This window comes from Trichosurus vulpecula, chromosome X (genome assembly GCF_011100635.1).
Source record: "Trichosurus vulpecula isolate mTriVul1 chromosome X, mTriVul1.pri, whole genome shotgun sequence".
Lineage (NCBI taxonomy): Eukaryota > Metazoa > Chordata > Mammalia > Diprotodontia > Phalangeridae > Trichosurus > Trichosurus vulpecula.
In genome coordinates this window covers 8,350,516-8,365,143 of record NC_050582.1, presented here as the reverse complement: position 1 = coordinate 8,365,143, position 14,628 = coordinate 8,350,516, and the positions used below count along the sequence as shown (strand labels likewise).

The window sequence follows — 14,628 nt, the reverse complement described above, 5'->3', positions numbered from 1 at the left end:
GTCTGTTTTAAATGGTTCCCTTTCCCAGATACTACAACTGAAGGCAATACCGTCAGCAAAATCAACCCTGCTTCCCTTCTAATGGTCCAGGAAGGGGAGGGGAGAAAAGGGAAGGGGAGGGAAAAAGAGGGAGGGAAGGGGGGGGGCATGTATAGCACCGATCTTGCCAGTCTTTAATGTTTCCTTCCCAGTGCTTCTCCCTTTGCCTTATCCTAAGAATATCAGCATCCTCTCAGTTCATCTCACCCAGTCCATCCTGGCAGCTTGCTAGTTAGTCATGGAGCTAGTCTCCCTGCCCTTCTAACCCCCACCAAAGTCGACGTACAACAAACTGCAGCTTCTCTCCCTGTTGCCCCCTGCAAGGGCCCCATGAAACTATTATACTCAAACAAACATAGGGTCACTTTTCCAAGCTAGATCCAGTTCGGGTCGGGGCTAAGAACAGTACAATCAAGCTGTGAGAAGCAGAAATGAGGGAGGCTTGTTGGATGAAGGCCTTTCTCCCTCCCCCCTTTAGGTAGTGCCGTTGCTCAGCTCCATTCACTGAGGCTGTGTGGGGAGTTCTCTCCTGTTGCTGCTCAGACCCTTTACTTCATTTCTATCCCAGCTCAAAGCCCAATAACACACCAGGTAATCAGGAGCCTTCTCCTTTAGTGCCCTTATTTGATTTGAATGGGCACCTGAAGGCAAGGTGGCAGGACTTATTGGCCAAGCCAAGACCCCACTTGTCAAACAAAGCTGACAGCACCAATAGCCTGGCTTTCAACACAGACACATGTCCCAAGGTGGCCTCAGGGAGCAGGGGGAAGTTCAGCATAACTTTAACTTAGGATATTTATTGCTCAAAGCAGGGCCCTGGAGTATGACTCGAGGATCCAAAAAGTATACACATGGGGTGGGGAAAAAGTCAAATTCTGGTCTTTGCCTAATGGGCAGGGAACACAGGCTCCTTGCCCTAAGCCAGGAAAGCAGAAAGTACTATTTACACAAGAGTTTAAGAGAAACCTTATTTTAAAATCCAACAAAGCTAAGTAGTTGCTGGGTAGAATGTAACAATGGGCTGGGTAAGAGAGCTTAAAAGGTCGGAGCAAAGGCACCAACTCAGTGAAAGGAAGTGGGCAGGTTCTGTCTTAGAATGCAAAGTGCGAGTGAGCTCCTCGTGGAAAACATCCAGAAAGACTGGACCTTCCAGTTCTGAAGGTCAGGGTCAGAGCGTGAGCAAGAGCAACGCCCTGGCATGTAGCAGAGCTGCACAGTATGTCTTAAGTCCCAGAAGCTAAACAGCATAACAGGACTGAGTCCCACCCAGTAGCTGATTGAAGCCACTTTCACGGGGTGGTTCCCTAATCAACATTCATAGGCCCAAGCCTTACTCTTCCCTAAGGAGGAAAAGGTATTACAAAGCAATAGTGCTTCGTTGCAGGCAATGCTTCGATTACCCCAAGAAGATCGCCTCAGTCCTGCTGTAGCCTTTGGCTGACAGTTGGTCAAATCCTCCCTTGAAATGTCATCCAAATGCATTTTTAAAATCCCCAGTCCTCTGGTGGGGAGCCATAGGGTCCAACCCAGCTCTCTTTCCAAAAGTGCTGTTATCATCAGGTACTTCACACAGGACGGTTGGCTTTAAGGTTCGCTGAGCCTTTCCTCCTACAAACCTATGAAGCAGGAAATGCAGAATCCCAGTTTGACAGAAGAGTAGAAACAGGTACCAGGAAGTTAAGCGATTTGCCGTGCCTATATTATGACCGAATTTGAACCCAGGTCTCCTAACTCCAGTGCTTTCTGCTACCCCTGGCTGGCTCTCCAAGACAGCACCAAAGAGCCAGGCCTAGAACCAAGCCATAAACCTAACCCTATCCCCATGCACACTCAATACCAATGTATGTCATACACAGATCTATAAGTTAAGAAATTGACTGGGTAGTATTGGAAACCTTTGGCTTGTTCGACTTGGTATATTAAATAGTAATTTGAGATGTTTGAGTTGACTCATTCCTTTCCATTGAATGTTATCAAATCGTGTCGTCCCTGATCCCAAACCACAGAAGCTTTGTCTGGGGCTCGAGGGTCACTCTTTGCATGTGCTATGTGTAACCGTATTCTGTTCCTCTAAAAGTTGAGCTAGCCCTGGTGAACTGGCAGGATGAGAGGGAAAGAAACCCAACTGTGGTCTCCCAGAGAGCTCAGAGTAGATTAGCAGACTCTCACTTCCCATCCCCCCTCTCCCCCCACATCAAGCCCCGGCTGTCCTGCCGAGAACAGTGAAACACACGTCATTGCCACTTTGGAGAGGAGAGGCGGTGGCTACATTTAAGGACGGCTGGAAATGTTTGGTATGTGATGATGGGAATCAGTATTGGGGAGCTAAAGTGAAGAGAGGATTCTTACTTGGGTATGCTCCAGCCTAGAGAGTTTTGAGAACCTTCCAGCTCTGACACTCTGTGATTTAGCGAAACACTGCAGAGTGGCGCTGAGGGACACTGAAGGAGGAAGGGCTGGGTGATCAGAAGGGCATGTGCCACCCTCCCAGCCAGACAGAAGAGGCAGCAAGGATGTTGAGGCACCCCAGTCGGGATCAAGAGAATGAACAAAGGCAAGTAATAAAGCTTTATTAAAACAAAAGAAAACTTTCCAAAGGGCAGACAGCAACACACCAAATTGGAGCCAGGGCTCTCCCCTTCCCACTATGAAACCAAACTGATAAAGCTAGATGTCACTTCCATCCAATTCCTCCCTACAACACAGATTTCTTCAGCCAGCTAGGCAAAAGCAGCTGCTGGGGTGTGCTCCAGAGAAAGTTGTTTTCCTCTCCAATGCAGCTCCTTTTGCAAACAACTTTATATAGGTGAGTGCATTTGTAATGGGGGGCGGGGGGGAGGTAAGAAATCTTGTCAGTGTGGAACAGGCTGAGCAAGCATTAGAGAATTCATTCCCAGCCACTAGACCTAAACTCAGAGAACCCATACCCAGGCCCTGCACGAGGCCTGGGCTCACTTTAGGAATCAATGCATCCACTGCTGGTCAGTGGAGGCCTTAAGGGCTCTACCATACCTGTTATGCTTGTGTGAAAGCTCAGAATGAGTGCGTGGATGTGGGGGGGTAGTCCTGAGTCAGAAAATTCTGGGACAATGTTTAAGCTCCTACTTAGGAGAACAAAATATGCTGGCTATATTTAAGACTACTGGATTAAAGGCTTTAGACCTTAAAAGCCTGGCTCTGAAAACCAGAGCCCCTTGGGATGATAAGGATCTCAAGGAACCTGGTCTTGTCCTGTCTTTGTCTATCTCCATATCTAAGCTTAGACCATCCTCTATACCTCAAATGGACTAGCCCTCCTGCCCCCATTTGTTGGCAGGAGGCTCAGCTTTCCCTGGAGACCCAACTTGGGAGCCAAGTCATTCACAAAGCCTTCCCTAACCCCCAGGCCCAGAACAGTTTGCCTGGATCTCTCTTTTCTTTGAAGCTGTTCTCCCAGATATTGGTCATTCAGCCCATTGCCATCTCTCCCCATTAGATGGCTAGCTTCTTGAGCCCAAGGTCTCTGACATAAACTTATATCCCAGGTCCCTAGCAGTGCTGTACACACTAAGGAAAAAAACCAATTTGATCACCATTCCAAGGTACCCAAAGGGGAAACTGGACATTCAACTAGAGTTTGGGGGGGTCAAATTGGGGGAACCTCTTTAAAGGGAAGAAAAGCAATGAGTGCCCCCCCAAAAAAAACCTCTCCTGTCTGACCAGAAGAGGAACTGAAAACAGGCTGAAATGTGAAGGAGGCCAGCTGCCTTACTGAGTACTAGGGAGGGAGTTCCTTCATCTCCCAAGGAGATGAACTTGATGCTTTTGTTCTCACTTCTTCCACCTTTTCCTGTCCCTGGCAGCCTTGGGCAAGAGATACAAGTACCTCAGAACCTACACAAACAGGGGGCAGAGCTAAGGCTCAGGAGGTCGTGAACTCTCAGGGAGCTGGGAGAGAGTAGAAGAGGATGAAAAACTTGGTGGTTTCAAGCTCTCAAACACTACATTTAACCCTGACCCAAAATGGATGGGTCAGGATGGAATCTGCAAGAAGAAAAACAAACACGGTCAGACTAAACACAGGCACAAACACTGACCAAGAATAAACCCATAGTACCGGGATTGGTCTAAAAGGTGACAACAGTCCCCCTTCACTGCAGGATGGCGAGCCACACAGAGAGCCCAGCTGTGTACACACACGCACAGGAACATGCACACATACACACACAAGCGCACATCTGTATATGTAACGAGGCACTGTGAATCCTGCCTCTACTTCCTCTAGCTTGACCCAGCTGGTGCTCCTGCAGCTCCAGGGAGAGCCAACGCTCAGGATCCCAGCTTCTGCCTGGCCATGGTGGGACGGAGCTGCAGGGTCCCTTCTGCCCAGGAGCCTGGGTACTGACGCATCTTCTGCCATAGACTCACTTCTTCCCCAGCAGAGTCCATCCAGTCAACCATCTCCCCGTTACTGATGCCTGAAAAGAGAGAGTTACCAAATGAGATTCCACAAGGGTGTCCTGGGGAGATGGCATGCCTCAGAGAAGAGCCTCTCTTACTAAGAGGGACTGATATAAACAATTACCTAGAGTAGTCAAAGATACTTCATCCATGTCTTTGGCTCAGGAGAAAGGGATTCCCAAATTGACATTAGGACTCTGGTGCCCATTGCATCATGGAAGAATATCTAGCTCGGAGACTGTTGTTCCAGATAACCAGCCATGACGAAAGGCTGCATAGGGCAGTGGATGGAGGACCAGTCTGGGAAGCCAGGAAGACTCAGGTTCAAGTCCTTCTTCTGACACATACTAGCTATGTGACCATGGGCAAATCACAATGTCTGAGTGCACCAGGCTCTGATATATAAATAAGCTGCCAAGACGCCTCAGTGGACAGAGATTCTATGGCAGAGAATTCCCCACGCCATTGAAATTGCAGGCAGGTCTAGACCCAAGACACTAAACAAAACTGGCCACTGAAACTTCATGGCCAAACCACAGCTCTCCCACAGGAGTCAACTTGGCTCAAGGGAAAGAGCATTCCCTTCTGCTCTAAGCTGAGGACTCTGAGGTCAGGTAGAAAGAAGATGGGGGGTGGGGTGGGGAGGGTGCAGTTATTACTGCTAGAGTACAGCAGAGATTCAACTTACTCTTCCCTTAAGCCTCCTCGGACCCCCTGATCCTTGAAAAACAGATCTTCTATGAAAGGGAGAGCACAAGAACCCAAGCTAAGGAAGGGAGAGTCTCCAAGCCATCACATACATATGGATGTCAGTCTTCAGAAACTGCAAGGGGTTGGGGGCGGGGAGGCACAGGGAGCATGGTGATCTTACCAGTGCCAACACCCAGCCTGATTCCTCCCAGGAAATCATTGCTGGCCAAGGGCTCCCGATCCCACACGGTCAGCTCCAGGCACATGTGCTGCAGGTCCTCCAGCTTTACTCCAGAGTATATGAATGTGTGATTGTAGTGGGGGTTCAAGCTCTTCTTCACCACCGGAGTCTTGCGCTTGCTGGTCTTGTTCCTCATAGGAAGGAGGTAACTGAACAACAGGAAGGGAAGTGAGAGAGGGAAATGGCCACTCTCACCAAGCTGGCCACATTTAATGGCCAAGTTCCTCCTTCCTACTGGCCTGGCCTTAAAAGTGGAGCCCCACTCTGATAACCCCGACAGGCCCAGTCCCCTGCTCCTTGTTTTCTGTTCACTTTCTTCTACCACTGCTTATAATAATAACCATTAACATCTTGATGGCATTTTAAGGTTTGGCCAAGCGTTATCCACACAATAGCCCAAGGAGGTAAGGTAGGATATTCTCCCCATTGTTTTAAACAGATGAGGAAACCAGGATAGAAAGGGGTTAAGTTACCAGCCCATGCTGGTCTTCACGACTCCAAAGCCCAGTCTGTATCTGATACACCATGCTGCCTCTCAGGCTAATAAATGTGTCACAGAAAACGAACGGAGTGACGGGGCAGGGATGGGCCAGGTCTTAGCGAAAGCCCTATGTCTAATCTGACATGGCTTATTAAAGAACTTCACAGGTACCAATCGACATTGGAGCTGGGTCAGAAGGGAGATCCAGGGCTTGGACCATGCTGGCAGTCTGTTATTCCATTAAATGGGGCTACCTTATTGGTAACTTCCAAATGCTGGAGATGCCATGTGTTGGAGGAAGGGGAAGGAGAGGGGGCATTGCTATTTCATATGATTAACTGGAGGCTTATCTGAGCATAAGTGCCCCTTTCACCCAGACCTCAGCCCTCTATGACTCAAGAGAGAGTTTCTAAGAGCTGTTTGTCACCACCCTTTGGCCAACCTGGTCATGAGGCACCCTCTGCACACTTGGCATCTCCATATTCCTCCTTGAAACCTTTTCCCCTTGGTAAGACCCACCAAGGTCTTGAAGACACCTTCAAGAATCTCACCACCATGCCACAAGGAAGCAGCAGCAGAGGGCACAAGCCCCCCCAGGCCCTCCCAAATGAGGGTGATTAGAGCCCCTTCCTCTCCTAAGACTATCGTGTAAAGCTCAGAGTATGTCTAGAAAGCATTCTGCCAACCTGAAAAGGCTAGCGTATGGTAGCAAGAGAGGGCTGCCCATGAAGTCAGAGAACTGGGACCAAATTCCACCTCTAATACCCACTGGCTTGTAGCCCTGGATAGTGCTACAGACGGCCCACTGAAGCAGGGGTGCTTCACCTTTTTGGTCTCAGGGACCCAACCCCTTTGGAGTTATGGACCCTTTCCTTCTCAGAATAATGGTTTCAAATGCATGGGATTCCAAAGGAAACGAATTATGTTGAAATTGCAGTTCAATGCAAATATTCTTTACAACAAGTTCACAGACCCCAGGTCAGAATCCTTGCCAATCTACATGGTTAAAAGGAGTTTCCTTTCAGAGAGTTTCCTACACAGGGCTGGATCAAAAAATAACGGTGATGACGGTGTCAATTGTTAAATGTCCCCAAAATCCAAGCTGGGCGGACAAGGCCAGGGGGAAGCTAAGGACAGAATTCCAGGGAATGTCCTCTTTCTTGGCCTCCTCAACCTGCCACTAGTTAGGGCCAACTTGGCTAAAGACTCACCCTTTGACAAAGCTGTCCGAGGTGCCCCCAGATTTGGCAGCGGGCAGATTCTTGGCTTCTTTGATCCACACCTGGAGTTCTCCTCCATCTCCACCTTTGCCTGGAAAGGAGACTAGCCACAGTAAGCATGTTCTCTAGCATCCAGCAGTGGCCACGACCGAACCCAAATCAAATTCAGTTTCGAGTAACTGGCATCTCCAGAGACAGAACAAGGACCCCCTCCTAGGAATGAGATCCAGGAAAATCTGCCTGAGGCTGGGAGCCTCCTTAGATGGCCAACCTTAACATCTAACTCTAATCTCCCCCAGGAAGCCTAGCAGCTCACCATTACTAGGACCACCCTTCCCCTCCAAGATGCTAGGCAAAGCCTCATAAGCAAGGCATTTGGTGTTCTGGACAAAACTGAAATAATTACAGCCAAGTGCTTCAGAGGATGCTTACTCTTTTTGTGGTCTCCAGCAACAGGCAGTTTGGAGGCTGGGATATACTTCAATGAAACTACCAACTCGCCCTTCTGCGGCAGGATGCTGGCCAGGGCCTCAGCGCTGATCTGAAACACAAGGGAGCCCCCCAAGTCACTCCGGGCCTTCAACATCCCATAATATACAACCTGCTGGGGTGGTGCTGCTTCTTTAGAGAAAGCAGAGGCACAGCAACAAAGGGCCCTCCTGCTCTGCCCACTATCCATGCTGCCCTGGGAATACACACACTGAATTCTGAACACTTCAACAAACATTTATTAAGGGAATCAGCATGGCATGGCAGAAACAACGCTGGATTTGAAATCCAACCAATGGAGATCATATACCAGCTTTGTTACTTCTTACCCAAGTAACCTTCCTGGGCCTCCTCATTTATGAAAAGAGAAGGTTGGCCTAGATGACCTCTAAGATCCCTTTCAGCTCTGAATCCATAGCCGTATGTTCCTAAGTGCCTACTATGTGCTCCAATATCCTCAAGCAGAGAGGCCCACTAAGCCCCCAAGAGCAGGGGCTCCTGTTGGCACCCAAGGAGTTGATTGCCATACAAGCTACTTGCTTAAGAAACTCTTCAGAGTCCAGAAGAGGGAGCTTGTTAAAAGCCAGAAAAGACTTAACAAAAAGCCTTTCAGCCATTTTGGTCTGTGTCCCTCCCTGCCTCATCAGCCACCAATGTGGAATTCCACATCACAGAAAGCATTTCTACTCAATTTGGGGCTGGGGTCAGAGGTAGAGAGGGCTTCACCAGGGGCTCTGTCTGGGTCAGTTCTCCTTCCTATCTACCCACGAACGAGACTCCAGTTAGGACAGAGCCCTTAGATGGCATGGGATTAACAGCTGATTCAGTTCCTTTTAGTTTCTTTGTTCTGAATATAGATAGACCAAGTAAAATGGTCATTTCCACCTACATAGGAGAACAGAAAGAGGTTTACACACGAAACTATGCATATCAGTTAGGTACAGTCTGCCTTTCTTTCAAGAAATTCAACATATGACTTTCAAAACTGTCCTACTTGTCTGTGATTTTTTCTGGCCTTCCTTTTGTCTGTATATTTCAAAGTAATTCAATGGTTCTCTTTTCTTTATTCCTTTTTTTGCAGCCAATCTATAGTTCCCTTTGCCCTCCCCCCATCCCACCCCCACCCCTATGGAAAAGAAAGAAAAACAAAACCCCTGCAATGCAGAGAGAAAGAGAGAGACAGAGACAGAGAAAGACAGAGAGACATAGAGAGAGAGAGAGAGAGAGAGGGAGGGAGGGGGAGAGAAAGAAAGAGAGACACAGAGAGAGAGAGAGACAGAGAGACAGAGACAGAGAGACAGAGAAAGACAGAGAGACATAGAGAGAGAGAGAGAGAGAGGGAGGGAGGGGGAGAGAAAGAAAGAGAGACACAGAGAGAGAGAGAGAGAGAGAGACAGAGAGACAGAGACAGAGAGACAGAGAGACAGAGAAAGACAGAGAGACATAGAGAGAGAGAGGGAGGGAGGGAGGGGGAGAGAGAGAGAAAGAGATAGAGACAGAGAAAGACAGAGAGACATAGAGAGAGAGAGGGAAGGAGGGAGGGGGGGAGAGAGAGAGAGAAAGAGAGACAGAGACAGAGAAAGACAGAGAGACATAGAGAGAGAGAGGGAGGGAGGGAGGGAGGTGGGGGGAGAGAGAGAGAGAAAGAGAGAGAGACAGAGACAGAGAAAGACAGAGAGACATAGAGAGAGGGAGGGAGGGAGGGAGGGGGGGAGAGAGAGAGAGAGAGAAAGAGAGACAGAGACAGAGACAGAGAAAGACAGAGAGACATAGACAGAGAGAGGGAGGGAGGGAAGGAGGGAGGAGGGGAGAGAGAGAGAGAGAAAGAGACAGAGACAGAGACAGAGAAAGACAGAGAGACATAGAGAGAGAGAGGGAGGGAGGGAGGGAGGGGGAGGAGAGAGAGAGAGAAAGAGAGACAGAGACGGAGAGACAAAGAGAGAGAATGAGAACAAATTTCCACATTGGCAATGTTCCAAAAACGTAAGTCTTGTTCTGCATTTCGATTCTCTCACTCTCTGTCCAGAAGTGGGGAAGCTCACTCTATCACTGGTCCTCATCACATTGTCTTTAAGTCTCTCTGAAACCATCACCCTTTCTGTCATAACTACAAAGATCCACAGAGCATTGAAAGGTTTGATCCTCACAGCAGTCGTGTGTGGTATGTGCTATTAGTATCCCCACTATACTGTTGAGGAAACTGTGGCTGAGAGAGGTTAAATGACTTGCCCAGGGCATTCAATATTACTGTAATTTATTCACCATGGCCCAATGGATGACACTCATTTAATTTCCAGTTCTTTGCTACACCAAAATCAGGTGCTATAAGTATTTACGTACATATGAATCTTATTCTTTCTTTGATCTCTTTGGGGCAGAGACCTAATAGAGGTGTTTCTGGGTCAAAGGACAGGCACCATTTAGGGATATGGGGGGCATAATTCCAGATTGACTGGACCAACTAACACCTGTCCCAACAGAACATTCATGTGCCTTTCTTTCTGAAGTCCTTCCAACATTTGTTATTTTCTTCATGTGTCATCTTTGCCAGTCTGGTGGGCATGTGGTGGAACTTCAGGATTGCTTTAGTTTTCTTTCTCTAATTATTAGTGATTTGGAGCATTCGTACCTTATATTTCTTCCTTTGGTAATTTCCTGTTCATATCCTTTGACCATTGATCTACTGGGGAATAGTAGCCAATTCAATTGAACAAGGATTTATTAAGCAGTGACTACGTTCCAGGTCCTGGGCTAGACAAACCAAACAGTCCCTGCCTCCAAGAGGAAGAACATTAAAAGATTTTTAGAAAATTGCTTCTGACCATCTAGGTATGCTTCATACAAGGTAGTGAAAGAATCTGGCAGTTTCTCTAGGAATTAAAGTTCTGCATAATTTTCAATTGTTAGAAGACCCTGAAGAAGACCAATGAGGAGTAGTTAAAGATGATGAAATGACTCTTACAAGGTAGATAGGCATGACTGCTGGGCCTAGGACAAACTATGAAAATATGGCATCTGAAAGTTGAAGATGTTTTGGAAACTGAATTTCCCAAAATGGAAAAGCCATTCTGTAGCCATCTTGCCTAGGGAAAGAGCTAGAATTTCAATTGTTTAAAGTAGCAGTTACAATAAATACTATTGCCAATTTTACTTAAGTTTTGAAGAGTATGGGCACCAACTGTTAATAGTATCAAAAAAGTATGTTCAGGATTGTTTTGATATTTATATTTATAAAAAAAAGGGAGAAGAGGAAGGCAGGAAGATGGAGTTCTGTTTAAAGCAGCACCTCCACAGGTAAATATGTTTACAATTTTATTGTTACTGTTCAGTAATGTCTGATTCTTTGTGACATTTCTGGGGTTTTCTTGGCAAAGATACTGGAGTGGTTTGCCATTTCTTTCTCCAGTTTATTTTATAGATTAGCAAACTGAGGCAAAGAGGGTGAAGTGACTTGTCCAGGGTTACACACCTACCAAGTGTTTGAGGCTGGATTTGAACTCAGGTCTTCCTGACTCCAGGCCTAGCACTCTTAGCACTCTAACCACTCTGTAGCCCAGCCGCCCATATATATTTATTGACTATTCTGCTAAACCATGACTTTTAGTTTAAGTGAAAAATAAAAAGGAAAGATTTTATAGAGCTAGAAAAGATAATAGTGAAATTTTTCTAGAGGAACAAAAGGTCAAGAATCTCAAGGAAAGTAACAAAAGCAATACATCCAAAAAAAAGCCATAGTCATTCAAATAATTTGGTCCTGGTTAAAAAAGAGAGAGTTAAATCAGTGGAACAGGAGGGGGGGCGGAGCCAAGATGGCAGCTGGTAAGCAGGGACTAGAGTGAGCTCCGTACCGAGTCCCTCCAAAAACCTATAAAAAATGGCTCTGAACCAATTCTAGAACGGCAGAACCCACAGAACAGCAGAGGGAAGCAGGGCTCCAGCCCAGGACAGCCTGGATGGTCTCTGGGTGAGGTCTATCCCACACGGAGCTGGGAGCTGGGAATGGAGTGGAGCAGAGCCCAGCCTGAGCAGCATGGAACAACCAAACTTGGAGTCGGGCGGATGGGGCCCCTAGCGCCCTGAATATGTGAGCTGCGGCAGTTACCAGACCCCTCGACCCACAAACACCAAAGACTGCAGAGAAGGTTAGTGGGAAAAGCTGCGGGAGTGGAAGGAGTTCGAGGTTTGGCCACTGCCCCCAGGGCAGTGGAGGTGGGGCAGCTACAGCTGCTGTTGCTTCTGGCCCCAGGCCCACCTGGTGGGAGGAATTAAGTGGCGGATCAGAGCAGGAGTGCAACAGCCTGCTGAAGATCTAAGCCCAGCCCGGGCTGGGGGTTCTTGGGGAAGGAGTAGTGCGGGTCTGACAGAGCTGGCACCTCCCCCCCAAACGTGGAACACAGAACTCGTTAGTCTACAAGCAGTCATACCCCACTGAAAAACTCAAGGGTCAAGTTAGTCGGTTGGGAATATGGCCAGGCAGCGAAAACGCGCCCAGATTCAGTCTCAGACTTTGGATTCTTTCTTTGGTGACAAAGAAGACCAAAACATACAGCCTAAAGAAGACAACAAAGTCATAGAGCCTACAACAAAAGCCTCCAAGGAAAACATGAACTAGCCCCAGGCCATAGAAGAACTCAAAAAGGATTTGGAAAAGCAAGTTAGAGAAGTAGAGGAAAAATTGGGAAGAGAAATGAGAAGGATGCGAGAAAACCATGAAAAACAAGTCAATGACTTGCTAAAGGAGACCCAAAAAATACTGAAAAATACACTGAAGAAAACAACACCTTAAAAAACAGACTAACTCAAATGGCAAAAGAGCTCCAAAAAGCCAATGAGGAGAAGAATGCCTTGAAAGGCAGAATTAGCCAAATGGAAAAGGAGGTCCAAAAGACCACTGAAGAAAATACTACTTTAAAAATTAGATTGGAGCAAGTGGAAGCTAGTGACTTTATGAGAAATCAGGATATTATAAAACAGAACCAAAGGAATGAAAAAATGGAAGACAATGTGAAATATCTCCTTGGAAAAACCACTGACCTGGAAAATAGATTCAGGAGAGATAATTTAAAAATTATTGGACTACCTGAAAGCCATGATCAAAAAAAGAGCCTAGATACCATCTTTCAAGAAATTATCAAGGAGAACTGCCCTGATATTCTAGAGCCACAGGGCAAAATAGAAATTGAAAGAATCCATCGATCGCCTCCTCAAATATATCCCAAAAAGAAATCTCCTAGGAATATTGTCGCCAAATTCCAGAGCTCCCAGATCAAGGAGAAAATACTGCAAGCAGGCAGAAAGAAACAATTTGAGTATTGTGGAAACCCAATCAGAACAACCCAAGATCTGGCAGCTTCTACATTAAGAGATCGAAGGGCTTGGAATGCGATATTCCGGAGGTCAATGGAGCTAGGATTAAAACCTAGAATCACCTACCCAGCAAAACTGAGTATCATGTTCCAAGGCAAAATATGGATTTTCAATAAAATAGAGGACTTTCAAGCTTTCTCAGTGAAAAGACCAGAACTGAATAGAAAATTTGACTTTCAAACACAAGAATCAAGAGAAGCATGAAAAGGTAATCAAGAAATGGAAATTGCAAGGGACTTACTAAAGTTGAACTGTTTTGTTTACATTCCTACATGGAAAGATGACGTGTATGATTCATGAGACCTCAGTATTAGGGTAGTTGAAGGGAATATGCATATATATATATATAAATATGTTTATGTATATATATAAGTGAATGTGTATGTATGTATATATCTATGTGTATATGTATGTATGTGTATGTATGTGTATATATATATGTGTTTATATATATACATATATATATGTAATAGAGAGAGAGCAGACACAGGGTGAGTTGAAGATGAAGGGAAGATATCTAAAAGAAATAAAATGAAATTAAGGGATGAAAGAGCAACATACTGAGAGAGGGAGATAGGGAGAGATAGAATGGGGTGGATTATCTAGCATAAAGGTGGCAAAAGGAAGCAGTTCTGTGGGAGGAGGGGAGAGGGCAGGTGAGGGGGAAATGAGTGAACCTTGCTCTCATCAGATTTGGCCTGAGGGGGAATACCATACATACTCAGTTGGGTATCTTATCCCACAGGAAAGAAGAGGGAGGAAGATAAAAAAAAAATAAAAGGGGGGGATGATGGAGGGGAGGGCAGATGGGGGTGGAGGTAATCAAAACAAACACTTTGGAAAGGGGACAGAGTCAAGGGAGAAAATTCAATAAAGCGGGATGGGTTGGGAAGGAGCAAAATGTAGTTAGCCTTTCACAACATGAGTCTTGTGGAAGGGTTTTACATAATGATATGCCTATGTGGAATTGTTTGCCTTCTTAGGGAGGGTGGGTGGGAAGGGAAGAGGGGAGAGAATTTGGAACTCAAAGTTTTAAAATCAGATGTTCAAAAAAAAATTTTTTTTTGGCATGCAACTAAAAAATAAGATACACAGGCAATGGGGCGTGGAAATTTATCTTGCCCTACAAGAAAGGAAGGGAAAAGGGGATGAGAGGGGAGGGGGGTGATAGAGGGGAGGGCTGACTGGGGAACAGGGCAACCAGAATATATGCCATCTTGGAGTGGGGGGGAGGGTAGAAATGGGGAGAAAATTTGTAATTCAAACTGTTGTGAAAATCAATGCTGAAAACCAAATATGTTAAATAAATAAATTTAAATTAAAAAAAAAATCAGTGGAACAGATTAGGTGTACAAACTACAGAAGCAAACAGCTAGCAGTCAAATATGATTAAACCCAAAGACACAACCTACTAGGGTAAAGAGTCAATTTAACAAAATCTGCTGGGAAAACTAGAAAGCAGTCCAGCAGAAATTAGGGCCAGACCTGCATTTTGTATCATATGATATGAAGCTTCAAATGAACAAAAGACCTCGATATGAGAGGGGCAAGGGAAAAACCACCTTTCAGATCTATGGAGAGAAGGAGAGTTCATGACTAATGAAGAGTTAAAGAGGATCACAGATAAAAAAAATGGACAATTTTGATAACCTAAAATTCGA

General features: G+C 46.1%; 1 protein-coding gene across 1 annotated transcript in view; it reads right to left on the bottom strand.

The window, feature by feature from the left end:
• Positions 1–2,611: 2,611 nt before the first annotated feature.
• SYTL4 (synaptotagmin like 4) overlaps positions 2,612–14,628 on the bottom strand; it is a 39,119-nt gene continuing 27,102 nt past the window's right edge. Inside the window, exons 13-16 of the mRNA XM_036740146.1 lie at positions 7,544–7,652; positions 7,103–7,202; positions 5,351–5,559; positions 2,612–4,496 (exon numbers count right to left, since the gene is read on the bottom strand). Of these exons, the coding sequence (XP_036596041.1) occupies positions 4,348–4,496; positions 5,351–5,559; positions 7,103–7,202; positions 7,544–7,652 (567 nt within the window). The 3' untranslated portion in view covers positions 2,612–4,347. The remainder of the gene's footprint in view (positions 4,497–5,350; positions 5,560–7,102; positions 7,203–7,543; positions 7,653–14,628) is intronic.